Source organism: Taeniopygia guttata, chromosome 2 (genome assembly GCF_048771995.1).
Source record: "Taeniopygia guttata chromosome 2, bTaeGut7.mat, whole genome shotgun sequence".
NCBI classification, from domain to species: Eukaryota; Metazoa; Chordata; class Aves; order Passeriformes; family Estrildidae; genus Taeniopygia; species Taeniopygia guttata.
Genome location: NC_133026.1, coordinates 109,614,540 through 109,636,060, shown reverse-complemented (window position 1 = coordinate 109,636,060; position 21,521 = coordinate 109,614,540). Strand labels below are relative to the sequence as shown.

General features: G+C 40.2%; 2 protein-coding genes across 5 annotated transcripts in view; one reads left to right on the top strand and one right to left on the bottom strand.

Moving 5' to 3' along the window:
- Window positions 1-21,521, top strand: part of NOL4 (nucleolar protein 4) — a 188,126-nt gene that overhangs the window by 13,790 nt on the left and 152,815 nt on the right. The window lies entirely within an intron of this gene.
- LOC140682415 (uncharacterized) overlaps window positions 1-21,521 on the bottom strand; it is a 35,573-nt gene extending 14,052 nt beyond the window's left edge. The window contains exon 1 of the mRNA XM_072924608.1: window positions 1-21,521. This exon is cut by the window's left edge and continues 12,216 nt beyond it. Coding sequence (XP_072780709.1) covers window positions 1,020-2,171 — 1,152 coding nt within the window. The 5' untranslated portion in view covers window positions 2,172-21,521 and the 3' untranslated portion in view covers window positions 1-1,019.

Below are 21,521 nucleotides of genomic sequence, written 5' to 3'. Positions count from 1 at the left end.
GGAGGATCAGCCTGTTTATGTGGCATTAGTTGAACTGCACCACTCCCTGTGCTGGCTGCATTTTAATATTTTTAATCTTCCTTTGGAAGGCATGCTATTTTGGTGAGAAACCAAATGCATTCAAAGCTGAACACAACAGGAGATCTACAAATGGGTTTCTAAATCTAGGCTTCTGTAAAATTAAAAAGCCAAACCAAAACAAAAAAAAACACTTAAACACACATAACTGGAGAATCTATTAGGTCCAGTCCACCCACAACCATCTGGAACACTAAGTTATCTGTCGGATTTATCCAAACAAAATTTTGGACAAAACATGAGCAGAAATGAGGTGAAGAAGTTGAGCTGAAGTAATTTTTACATAAATCTTTTAAAATGTCCAAGGCAAAGAAGGCAAATTTTAAGAATTGCTGAATGATATTACCATGATAATGTGAAATAGACCATTTGAAAGGCAAAAAGCTGTTCCCACTGAAGTCAATAGCAAAATCTCACTGACTACAATAGTAGTGGGATTGGTCTGCTAAGTAGCAAACCATGCTTTAAAAAAATCAATACTTCAATTTTACAAGGTAATATGGCTAACAGTATAGTTGCCTATTATCAGACCCCGTAGTCTGTGGATTTTATCTCTCTAATGATGGCAAGGTTTAGCACCTATCTTATGATTCATTGAGAGGAAAGACATAAGCCATTTCAAAGCATTTCCCCTGCCCCAGTCGAGAAAACTCTCCAGAGGCAGGACGCGCTGCACCGAGCGTGCTTCCATCAGCGCCGTGCAGCAAGGATTACTCTGAAATGAATGGCTGCCTCTCTCGGAAAGAAAAAATAGCATTAATCGCTGTGGATCTCGGGGTAGCGTTTGATGCTCAGGGCTTCCATTCCAGCCCTTCGTACGTGCCAGCCATAGACAGAGACGCCCCGAAATGGGTCAGGTTTTCGTCTAAAACCCCAGCGATTAAAAAAAAAAAAAAAAAAAAGACAAAAAAGAGAGACCTTTTTATTTTGTATTTTCCTTTTCACGTTTCAAGCATTGCCGCGTTGTGATCCAAAATAAGAGTTCTATCCCATACGTTCATCTTTACGCCGAGGCTATACATAGATCTTAAGAGATACAGAGATAGACTTAGGGGAAGGGAGTTGAATTTTCCCTCTCCGGCCGCACCAGGGAAGCCAGACCGCTGTGTGTTTATTCCCTGGAGTCCCCACCGGGGTTGCCAGGGTCCCCCGGCCGCGGGGCTCGCCGCACGCCGCCGCCCGCGTGTGCCGGCAGCGGGGTGTCCCCCCGCGCCCCGGTGCGGCGGAGGCGCGGTGACCGTGACTCCATCGGACATAATGAGCGCGGCGGCTCGGCAGACACGTCCCTCACCCCTCCCCCTGCAGCCATATGGTGCCGTAAACAGCCGTGCGGGGACGGGGTTTTGTTGTTGTTGTGCGCCTGTCCCCCGCCCCTTTTCCCCGCGGGTGTCCCCAGGGTGCGGCCGGGGCTCCCCGGCGCCTCTCCCCGGGCGCAGCTCGCCGGGGACGGGACGGGGAGCGGGGGCGGCTGCGGAGGGACCATCTGCCGGGCCACCCCTCGGGGACCCGCGTCCCGGGGGCCCCCCGGGGAAGCAGCGCGGCGGGGACGCCAGCTGGGTGCGGGGCTGCCCCGAGCGGGGGCACAGCCCTCGCCCCTCTCCCGGCCCGGTGCCGGCTCCATTAATTGATTCAGGGCTCGGGCTGGCATTGAGGGCACGGGGGAGGGGGAGCGGGGAGAGGGTGCGGCTGTGCCGCCATCGCCTCCCCCCAGCCCAGCCTGTTCCTATGGAAACAGTGCAATACCTCCGGGACACAACACACACACACACACACTCACACACACACACACACACACACACACACACACACAGAGACAGACACACACACACGCACACACGCTCCCCGCTCCCACTGGCGGGCGGGGGGGCCCGGCCGGGCCCGGCCACCGCGCCCTCGGCAGCGCCGTTCCCATGGCGACGGGCTGCGGCAGCACCTGTGCGGCCACCGCCGCCCCCTCGGCCCGCTCCGCCCTCGCCTGCCGCATCCCGGGCGGAGGGGCTGTGCCAGCCCTCCAGGGAAAGGGCTGCGGCTGGCTGGGGCGGGGGCGGCATTTGTGCCGCCGCGGTGGGCACGGACAGCCCCTGCACAGCCATCAGCCTGCACTCAGTGCGGGCAGGGAATACTGTGAGGTACAATCAAACATCGTCTCCAGTGTATTTCCAGTGCACTGAATGCTCCGTGTCTGCCCGGCGTAGTGGTTGCTGCAGGCACGGGGAGCATTTCGCTGGAGATGGAAGGGTGATCGAATCGTGGAATATTAAGGGTTAGAAGGGAACCTAAAGATCATCTACTCCAAACACCCCCTGCCATGGCCAAGGTCACTTCCCACTAGACCAGGTTGCTCAAGGCCTTATCCAGGCTGGCCTTGAAAACTGGGCATCCACAAACTCGCTGGGCAACCTGTTCCCATGTCTCACAACCCTCACAGTAAAGAATTTCTTGCTAACACCTAACTTAAATTTCCCCTCTTTCAATCTGTCCCCATTGCTCTTTGTCCTGTCACTACAATTCCTAGTGAAGAGTCCCTCTCCAGCTTCCCTGTAGGCCCCCTTCAGATATTGTGAGGTCTCCATGCAGCCTTCTCTTCTCCAGGCTACGCAGCCCCAGCTTTCTTACCCTGTCTTTGTAGGGAAGGTGCTCCACTCCTTATCAGCTTCGTGGCCCTCCTCTGGATTTGCTGGTGATGCCCTCCTCCGTCTGAGGAGCAGTGTGGGCAGCCATGGATGGGTTTCAGCACCAGCCAGCCCTGTTCCCATGTTGCTGTGAATGGGTGCTGGTGTGTGTAAGCAGTGATACAGCTGGTACCTATTGCATCAGGGCTGTCCTGCACACCTGCAGGGCACCTGCACCGCGGCCGTGTAGCCTGTGGACAGCACAGGCCTTGGGAGCTATGAGCTTGACTTAAGGAAGCCCTTGACTTTGGAAGCAAGCCCCAAACTAAGAAAAATCACCGTGATGCCATACAAGACCTTGCTGGCAGGGCTGTGCAGCATCACAGCAGCTACAAATACTTGCTGTAAATAGTGATGTGTCATGGTTGGTGTGACTTGAGGTGCAGGGAATGGAAACAAAACCTCGTGCCACCGTCACTGCTGTTGTTCACTGTTCCTTTCTGCTTTTGCCAGAACCCAGCACTTGAGACATGTCTTGCTACCAGCCCTAGTGCTTTTTTACCATGTGCAGGTGGCTGTATGGTATGTAGCATAGTATATAGTTACAGCTGTTCCTGAAAATAGTGTTGCTCCAGTTTTGGCCCTCAAAGTATTACACTGGCTATTACAGGCAATAAAAACATTTGCATACGGTTGTGATAGGAAAACATGGACTTGGGTCCCTGATATGCAAATGTTATTATCATAATAATAGTATAATTATATTATTATTATTATGATTATAAAATTATTATCATGTTAATTATTGATTATTATAATAAAATTAATGATTATTAAAATTTATATTTTGAAGCCAGATCTGTTCCTCTGAGGAACACTTGTGGGTCCCTTCTGCCATGTAGCTGATGGGACAGCCCAGAAACTGGGGAGAGTGGGTAGATAGGAGGAATGTCTTTATCTCCACTACTAGAAAAGGTTTCTCTTTTAGCCATAACAAGAGAAAACTGTTTTTTATCAGCTTCCCTAAATGGTAGATTGTATGGCATAGAATATAGCTGGAGGACCCTTTTGTATTTAAAAGTGTTCTTCTGAGACCTAAAAAATTAGTAAAATATCTGACCAATAGTAATATCACACCTGAAAATAAAAATTTAATTACTTTATGAAAAACTAAACACAAAATTGTATCTGTATCCTAAAGACGTCAATGTCAAAAAAGATCAGGAAGCTTTCTTTTTCTTTATAGATATTAAAGTAGATAAAAAATGAAGTATTATCAACTATTACAATTTCATTGTGAGTCCCATGGTGTTTGTAATTTTTTTCTTTTAAAATCTCATCTCTAGTCAAATGCTTGTGAAAATTCTACTTTTGTGTTAAAAAAAAAAAAACTCATTCAAAAATTCTTCAGCCATCCCCACAGCTGTATAGAAAAGATTGTCTTAGCAACAACTCCCTGTCAGTTCTCAAAATCTCTCAAGGACCATGGGTGTTTCGTTATCAGTGAGGGTAGTTTGTGAGGTTCTAGAGACTGTTGATTTATTAATGAATAAATGGTCTTGCAGGCTTATGCTTGAGAACTTCCCCTTTAAACTCTGCAAATGTCCCAAGTGAACCCTGTAGACTTAGAAACAAGGAAATAAAAACAGGGATTTTTTTTTCCTAAATCATAAGATTTTTCAGGGCAATTTAGTGATTTTCCATACCTTATTTCATTATTTCAAATATCAGTTAATTAATTATCCTTAAAACAAAGTGAGAGAATGAAGGATATAATTTGAGCAGAATCCTTTCAACATAATGCCTAGTAAGCTCCTTGAAAAAAATTCAGAAGGTGCTCAAAATAACAAACCAGACAAATTTAATTATAGAGATAGGAATACTGAATACATCTTAAATTACATAAAACTCAGCTTCATAATAGGGGGTCTAGAAGCTTCAGTTTCAGAAGTTTACAAATCAGATTGTAAAAGCTAACCTGAAAAAAACTGTGTGAGTATGCTGCATCATAAAGCAAGATCTGGAGAAGGAGAGCATTGTAGTAAACTTGCTGAAGACTCTATTTCCCAGGTCTCATTTCACTGGGAGACATTCCTTCTACTGCAACACAGCAGCACAGGAGGAACAAATGTGAAAGCAACATCAATACCATTAGTTTTTTGGCCTCTTAATAATAATAGGTTGACTTCTGTGGGACCAAAAATGCAAAATAAATTGCTACAGTAACTACAGCATCAATAACTCATAAGGATTGATTCAGAGAATTGATATAGCTTGAGTTACCCATAGCATCAGTTGAGTTGATCACAGTCATCATCCCCAGAGATGGGAGGTGACCTCCACCCCTCTGCTCTGATCTCATGAGAGCCCCCCTGGAGGGCTGTGTTCAGGACTGCAGTCCACAGCACAGAAAAGACATGGATCTGTTGGAGTGGGTCCTGAGGAGGGACATGAAGATGATTGGGTGGCTGGAGCACCTCTCCTACAGAGACAGGCTGAGATAGTTGGTGCTATTCAGCCTGGAGAAGAGAAAGCTCCAGGGAGAGCTTATTGTAGCCTTTTAGTACTTGAAGGGCACTTACAGGAGAGATGGACAGGGAGTTTTCACCAGGTCTGTTGTGATGGAACAAGGGGCAATCTTTATAAACTGAAAAAAGGTAGATTTAGATTGGACAGAAGGAAGAGATTTTTTACAATGAGGGTGATGAAGCACTGGAACAGGTTACCCAGGGCAGTGTGAATGTCCCATCCCCAGAAGTGGTCAGGGCCAGGTTGTATGAGGCTTTGAGCAACTTGATCTGGTAAAAGGTATCCCCATCCATGGAAGTGGGATTGGAACTAGGGTATCTTTAAGGTCCTTTCCAACACAAACCATTTTGTGGTTCTATGATTCTGTCTCTGTAACTCATGATGCTCTGTGTAACTGAGTTCTGGGAAGGATTAAAGCAAACAATAGGGTGCTCAACTGGATACTGTTATCTTTATTTGTTTTTTAAAAATTACAGTGAATATACAGGCTGAAACATACACTGAATGGACAAGGAATGTCTCTTAAGTCATGAGCAAAAACAAGGAGGCAAAAAAAAAGGGGGGGGGGGAAGGAGCATCTGAGCAAAAAATCTAGTAGGAAAAAATGAAATGGAGCAATGCTTTTTACATTAACATCCAAAATCTGAGTGAAATACAAAAAGATTTTTTTTGGGTATCATCAGAAATCCTAAAATGTATTTGTCAAGAAAAAAAAATTGAGTAAAAATATATTCCTGACCCCTGGGGGAGAGTGCAATGATGGCATTGTGTTGTGAAGTACTTTTAGATGACAGGTTACTGTTAAAAATGACTGAACAAGATGGAAAAAGGGCAGTAGTACAGAATAGACAGATGGGATAAAACCCCAGATACAGAATGAAGCCCCAAACTAAGCTCATTGTATCAGCTGGTGACAGCTACCTCAAGGATCTGTTCATTTTTCCTGGGCTACATTTAGCAGCTTGCCATGGCAGTAAAATACTGTTGAATCAAATTGAATTTAATTTCATGTATATCCCTGCATGAAAACCAAGCACACATATTTACCAGATGTGCAGCTGTGCCTGTTGTCTCCCCAGAAAACAAATTTCAGGATACATGCAGAATACCCCCAATGAAAAGTTATGCTAGAAATGATTTGATTTGACAGGAAATTACTGTATCATTTCCTTTTAAAAGCTGTAGCACACAAAATACAGTACTGTAATAGGCTATTTGCACAGAACAGAACAGGGCTTGCCTGTATGGGCTTTTAAAAATCTTCTTGGTGATCCATGCTGGTTTGGCAGTTGTAGACATACAATTTTGAATTTAGAGTTTGCCTACAACTGTCCTTGTATGTGGTTTGGGTAGCTGATGTGGTTTGTCAATAAAGTAATAACATATTTCTGTTAGAGCAGGCAAGGATTAAGCCATATAGATGAAGTACATACTCAAGCCTTATAGCTGACTGTTGGTGCAAGTGCATTGAAGCCTTTTCAGTCGTTTTGGAGTGAGTGGCTCCTATAAAGTGCAAGCAATAGGTGGGTGTAATATATTTACAAAGAGACACATGTGACTCAATAATTTCTACTACACGAGCATCCTTGGTTTTACTAAATGTTTCACAAAACATGTGATCTTCTGCAGTGTGTCTTGGGAAATGTAGTCCAGGAAGACTCAAGCCTGACATAAACAAATGGTCAAAGTTTGAGAAAACCAAATTGCAGCTTCTTGTAGGTATAGCAGTATATGAGAAGATGCAGTTTAACATTGAATCGATGCATAAAGGAACAAAATATGTATTTGAAAATCCAGTCCTTGTTAATGCTTTGTTCAGCAGAATAAAAACATTGCTGTTCATGTTGTCAGCAAGATGAAAACAGATGTTGGCTTTCCTTGTGAGATAAATTTGAAGCTTTATAACTATAGCCATCTCTGATGTGTATATGAAACTGTGATCTTTGCATTTGCTGAGGAATGAAAAGTGATGATGGTGTGCCCCTAGTCCTTTGCAGGCAAAACATAATTTTGGAGAGAATAGGACAATTTGGAAGATTGAGCCATAGTTTATTAAAATAAATGTTACCCTATGTTTGTTAGGGCATGCTGTTAATATTTTCAGGGTTGTGATCCCTGTAGAGGCCATTTACTTTAGAGTAGAACTTGATGATCCTTGTGGGTGCCTGCTAACTATTCTGTGATTCTTCAATGGGATTTTAAATTATGCTATTATTTGTGAAGAAAGAATGTGCTGAACCCCTTGCAAGGGAAGCTATTTTTGGCAGGAGATGAAATTGGACTCCTGAAATTGGGAGATAAGCTGGAAACAAGGCAGTGACATGACAAAGCCTTAGGGAGGTGATCACCTATTTCTCACTGCCACCCTTGCTAACTCCTTCTTAGCAGATATGATCTAGAATGACAGAGGAACTTTATTCTCCAGTGAGTCCTAGAGAGGGTTAGTGTTGTGCCTGTACTCCAAGTGAACAATAGTAAGAAACAGCAGCACAGCAGTCTGCAAAGCTGCAAAACTTGGCATAGGCTCAGCCAAAGTTTCTGGTTTTACCCCTACTAGTCTGTAAAACAGTGTCTCAGCTGAAACCTAGATTAGATGAATAATTTTTGACAAGACAAAAATTACATTGTGAGTAACAGAAGACAGTCTCTTTTCTGTCGGAGGCGGACTAAATGACCTTTTGATTTTTCTTTCATCTGTCCCTAATTTTCTATAGTACTTTCCATCTTAAGAGATCCCATATGACAAATTCAAGCTAAACTGTCAATTACAACCAGCTCTGGGTTGGTTGGCACATCCATCAGTCGAGTTGTACACATCATGTGAATGTCATGAGAGGAAAAGAACTTTATTATCACTACTGAAGGCATCCAGGTGCTATGTCCCATTAACTTAATACAGCCAATATATACAGATGAGTGAGAAAATGCACTTAATATTGGTGAATTACAGTTTTGATACAGTTTGAACACAATTGTTTAACATATTGGAAGACAGATCATCAAATTCTTCTGAACTTCTTGAATAATATAATCATTATATTTAAAACATAATTGAATTCTAATCCTGTGTTTCAACTCTCTTCTCATATAAACAACCGAGGAACTTAAACTTCTTTTTTTATAAAGAGAGAAAGTTAAAGTAAGGATGCATGCTCACAGAGAATTGTTAATATAGTGTTTGATTCATGTTTTGAGCACAGAATTATAATACTAATTACAAAGCTTTGTATAGTTTGCATACCCCCATTGTGGGTATGACAAAATAAGCATGAATTTTATAGGACAGAGCAGACTGTTTCATCTGCATATTTTCTTTTCTTTCATCAACTGTACTATATATGTACTGATATTCTATCGCATCTCTCATATCTCAGTCTCATATATCATATCTCGTATTTCACATTTCATATTTCATATCTCATATCATATAATATCATATAATATCCTCATATCATATCATACCATATCATATCATACCATATCTTACCTATATTTGCATGCAAAGCTTAGTGTATGGTAGTAAATTTATGTGTATGCCTGGATTAAGGCAGAGACTTGCATGCATCTCATTAATAGGGAGTCTTCAACTTGCAAATACTCTGATTCCCTGTCTTGCATCAGACGTTGGACAAATCTGGTTACCTACTTATTCAAAACACCAGTTCTTGCAATACTGTTGAAGTAATAATGGTCCCCCTCGTTATTTGGCTGTTCCTTAATTGTATTAGGAAAAGTATGGGATGGTGGGCAGCATCATTAGTGATAAGAAGTGGGATGTACCTCTTATCTACACTAAAAAGAAATTAGGTAGCTAATATCTATAAAAAATAGGAAGCTGGATTTACTCAATATAACAGAATTTGTCAAATCAGTGTTGTAGTTACCATTGTTTTGAACTGTTTGCTGCTCAGGCATGGTCCATAGTTGATGCAGGAAAAGTTCTGAGTAAAATTCATATAACTGAACATCTAACCTCTTTCGACTATGAATTTACAGTCCAGACATTGTCCATTTCAGTTTCAGAGCAACATAATAAAGGAAAATGATTCAATTTCCTCTCCCATTTAATAATCAATGGTAGATGTGCATATAAGAGAAGACTGCAAAACATTTTAAAGAAAATTCACAGAGGCTTTAGATATGGCCTTTTAAAGAAGGGCACTGCTATACAGTAACGGCCTGAATGAGGGACACAACAAACACGAATTCATAGAATTTCACTGCCAGTGGCACAACTGACACAGATTTTGATTTCCAGCCCTCTGATGAGTGTTGGTGCCTGAGCATGCCTGAGAGAACATGCACACAGTCCCTGTGGAAATTGCTAGCCATAAATCTGTTTAAGCCCTGGAAAAAGTGTTTGGACTGCGTGAGGAGCTGCAGATGGAATGAGAGAGGAGCAAGGGGGAGAAAAAGTAAAAGTAGCAGGGAAAATGCATTTTATCTCAGTGCTTCTGTAGAATAACCAATGTCACTCCCACGAACATTTAAGCAGAGTATTCTTGCTGCTTTAAGAAGGGTATCAAAAAAGGCAAGAAATACTTTGGCTCATACTGTGCTTATTGCAAGTTTGGTATATCTTGTTCAGACAAAAACTGAGTTAACTGGGTCTTCAAAGAAGTTCAGGGGACTGTTTGAGGCCATTGTATCCTTGTAGTGCGTGACCCTGCAGGACAAATAGAGTTTAGTGGGCTTTTATGAAGGTCCATCATATGTAACACTAGCAAATGTTTTCTATTACACCAACAGCTTCAATGTAATATCTGATACAGAAGAGCTTTCCTTCTAAAGGAGATTACCAAAAGGATTCACAGGGTCTCCCTTTTTCAGGCAGCACCACCATTTTTCTCTGAGATTCTTTTTATATCTGTTTCATTTACATCAGTGTAACAAAAATTAGTTGGCAAGGTGAAACTGTAGATCAGTGTTGAAAATTTCTCCTGAGAAAAGTCTGGCTAGTATTGACTTCAGTGTACAGTAGCAGCATGTTTGTGCTGAATGGTGGTATGAACTCCCCATCTGCAGATGTCAGCTTCCGAACTATCACGCTGGTCAGGACTGAACATATGGTGGAGCAGTGTTTTTCAAAACTTGGTTCTGCTGGCAAGGATTGGCCTCTTCATGCTGTAGACTTTGTTTATGATTGAGGAAGGGAGGAAGAAGAAAGGGAAAAAAAGTGGTGTAAATAATCTATCTGCAACAGTGCTTCCTCACAGAAACACAAGATTTTTGCATCTTGTTCTCGTCTAGGTTACCCAGGAGAGAAAAGTGTTACAGGAGTGAAAAAAAGTGATACAACTGGGGAAATGTAATTTGCTTAAAGAAATACTCACCAATAAGTTATTGAAGAGCCCCACATAAACCTGCTGAGGTAATTTCATAAAACCTGATCTGTGCACACACACATACAAATATTAACAAAACTAAAAACAAAAGGAATAGTCATTATTTAGCAATTAATTTAGTTTGATGACACTTTTCAGGGCATAAGCCTTCCCTCAGGTCTGAGGGAGGATGAAAAACTTCTGGTGTTTTTCCTGTCTTTTTGGAAGGAAGACTTTTATGTTCCCTCCATGAAGAATCTTCCTGAAGAACATGGTTAGATATTTGGCTCACGGCATTCCTGGCTGCACCAAAAACATATTGTCAATATCTGACGTGATATTTACTACTTTTGTTTCAAACCTGGTAGAGAGATTGTGTAACAATGTTTTGCCTGATTTTTCTGGGTACTGTGCTGCTACATCTGAGAACAGACCCTAACCCCTACAGTTCCTACTTTGCTGATGTTTTTATGTCATCAGGGCTGGCACAGCGCTGCTGCTGAGACCCCACGCAGGTGGAAGTCAGTGGCCCTGCATTCTGCTTGTGCTGATATGACCCTGAGTCCCCAGTGGCCTCTGTCCCTGGCCAGGTAATATTACCTGTGCAATTACAGAGAGTCCCTTCATAATCTGCTCATTTGTCCTTGCAGAAATCTAGAGGGATCTCCATTAGAGGCTGTTAATTTTTGCTCTAGGAATGTTTAGTCTGGGAAATACCTCTTTGCTCCCTGCAACAAGCAGCTTTTTTCCAGTGTGGGAAGTATGTTGGTAATGTGGTCAGAGAAACAGCCATGTGCAGAACACGGGTACCCTGGAGACTCCTGTCCCCTTTGCCACTGGAGCTGGGGACAGTTGTCATTATTCTGCACTTGGCCTTGCAAGTGAGGCTGCTGAGCCGGTGCTTAGGCTGTATCAGCACCAAAGCTCTGCATGGGTTGTGCAAAGCCACTGATGTTTTCTGTACCTTCATCTGCCTGTACAGCACCAGTGCAGCTTAAAATCTGATCCCCAGTGTCTTTACTGATGACGTTAATGAGGTTACCAATTAATGGCACCTGTTGGGCTGTTGTAGCAGTGGTTTTGGTGGAGGAGACAGCTGTCCTCTGGGAGCTGTGCTGAGACCATGAACTCATTTTGTATAAGCAAGGGAACAGCTGTTGCAGAAACATCGATGGGAAAGATAAGGTCACACATTTCATCTCCCTGCCACCCCAAGGCTGTTTCTTGCCCTAGGCAGCAGGTAAGAGGAGGAAGCAACTTTAGGGACAAAAGCCCTTGTTAGAGTTGCAGCCAGAGACTTAGACACAAAACCACTATATGACATCAGCAGTCCTCTGATTCATCCTCTTTCCCTGACTTTTGGAAATGTTTTACCAATTAACTAGGATTTTGAAGCTTTTTTTTTTTTTTTTTTTTTTTAATTTAGACCTTTTGTCACTGTATAGGGTTGATCTGTAGTGTGGAATGCTTTTGGCACTTCATTGCAGTATGTAACACTTGGCGCTTGCATTTCACATTACGTATTAAAAAAGCTCCTTCTGCCAACACCCTTACATTAGAGGCTTATGAGTATTTGGAATATAATTTTAAAATATATATATTTAATATACATAATTTCACAGCAGCACTTTGGGGTAATGAGTTCTTGTTATTTAAGCTTCACTTTAGTGTTAGGTTACTTGTGGTGTACAGTAGTTGCATTTCATCAGTCTGAAAAAAGGTGGCATTATAGATCTACATTGCATTCCCCTAGTGCTTGAATACCTGTAAAGTATAGCACACTTTATATTATAATTGAGAGATTGTTCATTTTTGGAGCATGGCAGAAATGTTAAGAGTTAATTTTAATTAGTAGCTTGTCAATTTCTTTTTGCTGAGCTGATGACAATACCTGGTCTTATAATTTAGGAAAAAGCCCTGAACACACTAAAGAGGCCCACACTAGGATTCACACCTACTCATTTTAAAATCCCCTAGAGTAAAAAAAAATTTGAGCAGAATTAGTCGGTTTCTGTATTCTTATTCAGGAAAAGCAAATATTTTCATGCTTAGCAGATACAAAGAACTGTCTATTTTGAGACTAAAGTAAAATTAAGTTTTGTATATAATATAGTTGCTACTAACTTTTGGAAAGAAAGTTCCGTGGAAATCACTGTTGGAGTGGGGAGCCGAAGTCCCTTTCCTTTAAAACACTCTCCAGGAGTAGCTGACCCTTCCAGATTAGCTGTGAGATTGAAAAGGCAGTTCCCCTGCCAAGCATTTAGCTTGGCAATGCAGTCTTCTCTGGAAAAGTCCTGGAGCAACTGTTTACAGCTTGGCAGATATAATTATCAGATAAAATGTATGAAGGGTAGAAAAACATGAAAAAGACAACGTCATTTCAGTATTCATACACATAGTGGACACTTGTGCTTCAGTGAGTTTTTATCCTTCATGTTTTTTTCTTTAGTCTGATGGTGTGTTTACAGTTTTTTCAGCAGCTGAAGAAATCTGTACACAGAAAGATTACCTCCAGCCTCAGAATATCTTTGGAAGTTTTTTAGTGTCTTAAGAGAAATCTTATCATTATCTTAATACTTACCTCTATGGTCAGTTTTACTTTCAGTAAAAGAATAATTGTTACTTTAATAGGATGAATTTCCACACACTTTAATCTTATTTCATGGTAGAACTGAAATATTGACAGCATTTTTAGCTTAAAATCTGCAATTTCTTAGAATTCATAGTATTACAGAAAACTCTGATAGAAGGTCCTTATACCTAGATGAGTCCTTTAGCAAGTCATAGAGAAGGAATACATGCATTAAAACTTTGGTCATGAATGTGAACTTATACAAAAAAGCTTCAGTTAGATTTGGCTCTCTGTTCAGTTACCCTTGATGTCCAAGCTAGGTTTATTAGCTCTCATCTGCTAACCAAACAGTGAGTTGAAAGAGGGCAAGTGAAGTGTGCTGGATGTTTCCAGGCCTGTCATGAATATTTAAAAAAAAATCAACTTCAATGTCAAAACTTAATTCTTTCTAATAGCATACTAACCCATTAGAAAAGAGACAGTATCCTTCAGGGAAGAGGAAATAATACAATCTGGTTATCAAAAAAAGAAACAGTTATTGTTTCTCTTTTAAAATATAAGCTTCAGAAAAAAAACTCTTTTGAAACTTCCTAATATGAGAAATTATTTTTGAGACAATTTTTCAAAACTAGGAATTTGCAAGTAAATTGTAATTAAGTTCATGTTAATAAAAATATGTAATTCAAGAAATTACATACATCTTTATTTGCAGATTTTGTTTTGTTTTAGTTATTATTATTATTATAAACTGACCATAATTTTTCAGCTTTGAAATGCAACTTGCCATTCCCCTACGGGTTTTATATGTACTCTTCCTCTCTCTGCCTATCCAATTCTAGCTTTGATTTGACTGGAATTGTTACATACATTTCACTCCATATTATGCGTGTAGTGCCTGGGTTACTTTTTCATGCACTAAATACACCAACTCAACAAACACTTGCAGACCGAATAGAGCATTAATTTGCTTTCTCTGTCAAAAAATAAAAGATAAAAGGCCAGCTGGTATCAGACTGCATAGAACGATGGAAACATCATCTGTTGTTTTAACAGGCCAAGTAGGCAGGAATTTGCTAGAGAGGGAGGTATGTAGAAGAAGTAATGTGGCAAATAAGACCTCTGTTTCAGAATAAGTGTTTGTTCAGCTCCTTTCTGATCTCCTGAGTCACACCAGGGCCATGTGTGTCCCTGAGCTAGATAGTTATGTATCTTTCTCATCAGTTTGGGTAATTTTCATCACAATATGTGTGTGTTTAAAATCCTATCTTGTTGCCTTATTCAGGAAGTTATGTCAGCATTTATATTGGCATTTTAATTTGAAAAACAAGTATGTCTTTGGAACAAAGCTCTTGACCATCTTGCTGGGCTTTGTTTCACAGTGTAATATTTTTTCATTATATAAACAGATTCCTTTCACTGAAAGAAAGCTGGCATTTGGTAGACATGTACCTGCTGGGTTGTGACCAGAACTGTGCCCATTGCAGAAGTCCAGGTTAGAGATATCCTGAAATGCTTACGGAGTGGCATGAGCTCCTTGGTATCATGCGCTTTGCTCTGCAGATGTGCTGCTCCTGCTTGCTGATGGAGATCCAGCTTGTGGTGTTTGGTTAGCCTGCAGCTAACCAAACTTCACAAACAGTGAAGTGTGACCCAGCTTCTGACCTCCTTTTGTTCAGGAGGATTGTGTAAATGTTTAAACATCAAAGGAAAAAATAATCAGGTGCTGAGGGTAAAGGGTATTCAGACCTCAGTTAAGAAGCAACTCTTAACTGTGAAGACTGAACTGCTACCAAGGCTCTGTCTGTCTTGTGCTCCTCTCAGGGTTTCCTGACAGTCCTTCAAGGCTCTGAGTGCAGGCATCTTTTTGAAATTATCTCTCGTTTCCCATGTCCATACTTGTTTTAGGTAGGAGACTCAGAAATCAGTACATGCACTCCATGTTTTTGTTCAAATCTTTTCTGCATTCTCACTGATGATTGATCTACCCTTCACAGAGTCACAGAATGGGTCAGGTTGGGAGGGACCACAGTGGCCATCTGGATCTGGTCCAACCTCCATGCTCAAGCAGGGTCATCCTAAAGCACATGGTGCAGTATTGCATCCAGACTGTTCTCAAGTATCTCCAGGGAGGGAGACTCCACACCCTCTCTGGGCAATCTGTTCCATTGCATGGTCCATGCACAATAGTTCATCCTCATATTCAGGTGGAACTTCCTGTGCATCAGTTTCTGCCTCTTGCCATCCATATACACTTCTGAAGAAAGATAAGAAAGAAGTTTTTGCCCTTTTATATGGAAAGAGTATTAAATATTTATTGCAGAGAGAGACCACTGACCAGGTTATTATCCTATTAATGCCAAAAGAACCTCTGAAAATATTTTGTGTATCATGAAATAATCTCTAGGCCTATTTTACCGTGCTTCAAGAAAAGACTGGTGATAGACTTTCCTTTTACAGCTTGGCAAGATGAGTTTCACAACCCATTCTCTCTACTTGCTAGAGCTTAATTTGATGGAGTTAGTGATCCACACCAGATATGGCCTCACCTGAAACAGACTCAGTAGGACAGCCCTTTTGGGTGGGGTATTTTACACTTATATGGTACCCAGCATTCACCTCACTGTTTATGGACAGAGATTGGGCTGTGGTGCTTTCCCATCATCTGAAACAGTTCAAGAGATAAAGGAGAAAGGGACTTCTACTCCGTATTGATTTTGTGTACTGGTTGTTTCGAAGTCACCTATCAAGCCAGTCCAGTAAGAGGACTTTTTGTCACCTTCATCTTTCATAATACACCAAAACTTTGTGTCTGCTGTTTTAGTCTCTCATCTCAAAGGCTAAATTAATTTGCCATTTTACTTCACTTTATTCTCTTTGTTTTCATAATCTAGGTCTACAATTAATTTGACTCATTGCTGCTATGTCCTAGCTTATTTGCTTACTTCTTGTAGTGTATGTTTTTTCTAAAGGGAGAACTTGCCACCTGGAAATGGTTCTGGTGTATCTGTTTTAATATAACTCTGATTTTTCCTGTCTCCATCTGCTGGTAAAAAATGAGATTTGCTGTTCAAACATGACATAATGAGCAACAGAAACAGTAAATTTCAAATAATAAATAACCCTTTTGCTAATATAGATACTTTCTATTTGGAACTGGATAAAAATGATCAGTTTATTTTAGGCTATTTAATAATAGCTATGAAATGCTAATAACTTTTGCTCTTTTGTGGATTTTCGCTGACAGGAAAATGTGCTTACAGGAATGAGTCAGATATTCAAATAGGTGTACTTATAACCTGGGAGTTCAAACACATGGGCTGATCAAAGCAATTTGTTCATTTCTATGGGAGTAAGAGGCATTATAAAACGGTCATCCCTATTTTTAAATATCAATATATTTTACAGTTACTGAACAAGCAGATAAAGGAAATAATGTACCATGGGATTTTCAATTTTTTAATTTGTTTTGAATTATTTCTGTGGACAGATATATAGGGTTCATGTTATACATCAACTACCTATCAACTTCCTCCTAACACTTTCCGTACAAAATTTTTGTATCTTGAACCCCAAGGGAGTAAAACGTCTACATACAATCATGTCAGGAGCTCATTATGCATGAACTAACAACGCATAGGACTATGAGCAAAACTTTTTGTTCATTCAGGGTATGGTGTTTCAGTCAGTAAAAGACTTTGCTCCTCATCCAGAGGAAATTCAAAATGTGGTACGAGTCAGCAGAGGTGTGGGGACGTAAATGAGCTTTAACTCTGCTGCTGTCTGAACTGATTATATGACAAAAATGTTACACATCATATTTCTGCATTCAAAGCAGTCTTAGATTTATATGTGGTTTATACTATGTGATGAAATATTTAGGTGCATTGTTATTTGCACCTACTCCTAATGTTTTGTAGGTGCTTCTGGCTTTGATGCTTTTACAGCAGAGGTTTTTATAGACCTGAACATTTTCTATAAAACTACCAACCAAGACTTATTTTCTATTTCCGTCTATCATATCTTTATAGGAATATTTTTCAAACACTGTCAAGATGCTGATAGTTATATTCATTCACAAAGCAAGAGGGTGTTTTATGAGACCTATTTCCTCCTAGAAATTTCAACAGGAGATGGGGCAGCAAGGAATTACAAGCACTTTTGTTTCAGTGGCATTAATTTTAAAGGCTTGTATTAAATTATTTTCTCCTCTGCAAAGTAACTATAAAAATGACAACCTTTCATTTAATAGATATTTTTGCTGCCTTAAGAGTTTTATCTATTTGCTTTACTGGCAAACTTTCTTCCTTTCTTTACTCTGACAAGCCCTGTAGATTTAACCTCAATAAAAGACTGCCTGTCTCTCCAACCATCCTGGTTCATAGGGATACTTAGCACTTTCTGGGAGGTACACAACTCTCTATAAAATTCACTTCTCTTCAGAAATTTATTCTTTGTCTAGATATCTAAAAAAACCCCAAGGAAACAACTTTAATCTCAGAGTACAAATGGATTTTGTAGTGCTGAAAATGAACTGAAACATTTCTTTGTATCCTAAGAACATAGGAAAATCTCTGGACATATATAAAACCAAGAGTAAACAGGAAAAACTGTACTGAAAAGAGTGAAATTAAATAAAATCCCACTGATAGAGATTGAAACCATTCCAGCAGCTATAAGGATGAATGTAGTTTGTCACTGCTGGTCAGACAGGCATCTGAGAAAACTGGTTTAGGACACGGCACGGCACACCTCAGTAATGGCTGAAAGGAGAGGGATGAAATGGCCTGAAAGATTTGAGAGTCTAAGTCTAATGCTTGAAGTAAAGCATTCAGTGAGGCTTCCATTCCTAAGTCATTTTTAAAAGTAAGGCTTGGACTCTTTCTGTGCCGAATGAAAATCCTAAAAATACCTAATGATTTATAAATATCCTCCTTGCTATTCCAGAGTTGTTACTGCCCAACTCACTTTGAAAGTGGTGTTTAAGCTTCCTAGAATTATCAAGAAGAAACTCAATTAATATCTAATCTACCCAAGACAGGATTTACTTGTAGTATCCCTGACAGATTTTTGCCTAACCTGGCTATGATATACATCCCACAGCCTCCCCAGGCAAACTGTTACTGAGCTTGACTATCCACATCAATAGTAAGTTTTTCCAAATGTCTGATGTAAATCTCCCGTTCTGTGATTTAAGCCTATTACTTGTCCTGTCCCTTGTGGTCATTTCATAGCCTTTCAGTCATGGGAATAACATTATGATGCAGTTTCTCTTTCAGGTTTTTTTTTAGCCTTAGTTGAAGCTAAAAACCTGTCCCCTTAGGCACTGTGAAAATTTTTACCCAAAGTCAGCTTATAAAGCAGAGCTGCTTTGTTAATGCCTTTATAAAATAGCAATTTCATGATAAAAGTGTAGTATAATGGCATATGGCCGGAAAGCCTGATACAACTGTGTCCACTTCAGAGGCTTCATGGTTTAAATGGAGATTTGAGGTTTTATTATTTGCCCAGCTTTTTACCTATTGGGATGTCAGTATGGAATATCAAAATTGTCAGTAAGTAGCTACCTTACTCAAATTACTCATCTGGTGTATTGCTTCTGCAGCTGAGGCTTACGGCTCTGCCCAGTGTTGTGTGTTGCTGGATGAACTGAACAGTTCACTCACAGCACCTTGGCACCTTCTACAGCACTGCAGGTATTCTGAATCAAGGTCTTCCTCATTGTCTTAGACAGCACCAAGCAGGATGAAGCCAACTTAGCCATATCCAGGCTCCACTAGATAAAGTTACAGATGTAGATATTTAATTACACCCCCTAAATCAGTTTCTACTCTGTTTAAACCATTTCTTTCCTACCCTTTTTGATTGAAAAGGTTTTGAAAGTTTGTATTCATTTTCTAGCACTTCAATTAGGAGTCATGACAAGTTGAGCAGGCTTTACTTCTGTGTATTTTTAGAACTATTATCAATGATTATTGGTTTAGTCAGCTACATGGAGAAATACCCCTGCAAGAGCACCCCAGCTCATACCTGCCAACCTTTGGGTGTCCATGTCTGGGGAGGGAGTTATGAGAATCATTAGAGAGAGCCCTGCACACTATGGCCACCAAAAGCAGCAAAATGAGTTTAATTTCCGAGTTTCTTCTTTAAATGTATTCATAATGTTAGCATGTGTCAGCTCTGCTGAGGTGGTATCTCAAGTTTTAAATTAATATTGTTGTAATGCATTTATTTTTAATTAAAAAAGAGACCTCCCTCGTAGGAAATTTCATAAAATAAAACTAATTAGTAATAAACAGATTAAATCTTTGTCAGTTAATCAACACTATAAACTTCTGAGTATTTGGAGAGCAGTGTGAGATAACACTGTCGTCATAATAAGAGTGTTTGAAATCATCAGGGATCCCACTGTGCTGTTTGGGTGGTGAGAAAATAATGATTGAAGATGGGCCCCCCTACAGCGCTCACATGTGAATTCCACTAAAGATTAAAGCTGCAAAGATCTGAATTTGATGTTGGCCCTATCTCTAAAGCATTTTTTTTAAAGAGTAGGCAATAGTGGTGGATAGTACCAAGCAAATTCTTCATGATGCTTAAACCAAAACTTGTCACAATGCCACAAAGTTTTTGGTGGTCAGTGACTGATCATGGGCTGGGAGCTTCACAGCTTTCTCAGAGCAGCTGTTCCCAGTGGATCTGAAGCTTTAACCTGTGGTGGAGATTGCCCCGCAAATTTCTCATGTTCCTCCACCCTCAATCTTCAACACAGTCATTTCCATCAGAACTGTGGCAGTCTTCTTATCACACATGTGCCAGGGTTCTGCCCAGGTCCATCTGTCTCCTGTGGATAAAGAAGGCAGTGGAAGAGACCATGTAGCTTTGGGCAGGGACCTCTCTGAAGAAAGTTGGGCATTGTGGAGCAGGACAGGGTGTAGCCTGTCTGGCTGGTAGTGTCAGCACCTTCTAACCCACTGTCACTTGGAATGATGCACATTTAGAAGGTTATGCTCTAAAGGCATCGACGTTTTCTCCATTGCTACTAGGAACGTGTCAGAACTCTACTATGTCACCCTGAGGGTTTCTTTGGAGCTGCTGGGATTATTTAAGTTCTTCCTTTGAAATATATGAAATACTGAGGTGGGCTGGAATAAAAATAGGGGGAGTGAGAAAAATGAATCATGTTTGTCCACATACAGCAAACTTTAGTGGAGTGGGTTAGCAAGAAGTTATGATCTGGGGGACAGCAAGTGGGAGTCATACAGAATTATTTTCTTTTAATTTCTCATCTTTGTCTTTATTTGGTCACTGCAGCCATAATTACATGCGTTTTGTCATAGAAATGCCCATGTAAATCAATTTTGTTGTGGCATGACTTAAATGAGCAGTAATGGTGTTATAAAATACATTCAGTTTGGAACACTGTTACTGCTTAAAATACACAGTGAATGGTTATACTGCTGCCTCCAAAGATCTAAATTCAAATACAGTGTTGGAGTACAAGTGAATTGGCCATTCTTATTTTATTTTTCATATAATGGTGGTATATTACAAACTGCAGCCAGCTTGATATATGTTTATTCTGGAAAAACTGCTCCTTCTTTAGAACTGAGTCCATAGGCAGCTGTAAAACAAACAAAACCTCATGTGGATGGTTCTGTTAAAAAGGCGGGAGCTGAACTGCACTGGTTAATTTCAGACTGTTTCTTTTCAGAAGTCTTTACCTACCATGACACTATCACTTTTGAAAATCAGGTGCTAGGTGTTCTAACTTTTCCACTTTTTCCAGCTGGACATCTGTGTGCAAAAGTAGAAAATATTTAAAGCATCCCTTTCTTTTTGTCATATTGTAGTATGTCTTCATATAGCATATAGTATGTCTTTGCAATTTTTGCAAGGACAAATTTTTTATAACAACTTAATATTCATAATTACAATCAGTTATTTGAATTAAAACCTTTTATTAAAAATGTTTATGAAATCCTAGGCACAGATTTACTGGGGAGTGAGGGAATAACAGAGCTGTTGCATCCTTACTAACAACCACATAGTGCACTTTTGTACCATGTGTTTGGGACAGCTTCTGCCTTTGAATTGTGTTTCTGCATTTAGAGAAAGAAGCACAGATAGTTTTTGTTTTGTTTTTTTAAATACTGGAGTGGAAGATCACTTCCTATCAAGAGGTCAAATGCCCAGGTTTGGGAAAATGGACTGCTTGCAAGGGTCTGTGTGATCCTTTTCATCACATAGATTTCCTACAATACTGTGTCTGTTATTTGCATGGTGGGTGATCTTCAGATATTAATGGATCTTTAACTCCCTTCTAAAAAAGGACAATGTGTCTCATGATTATCATAATTTGTTTATTCATCTTGTCTCCCTTACTTTTTCTGTTTTTTTTTTTTCTTTTCT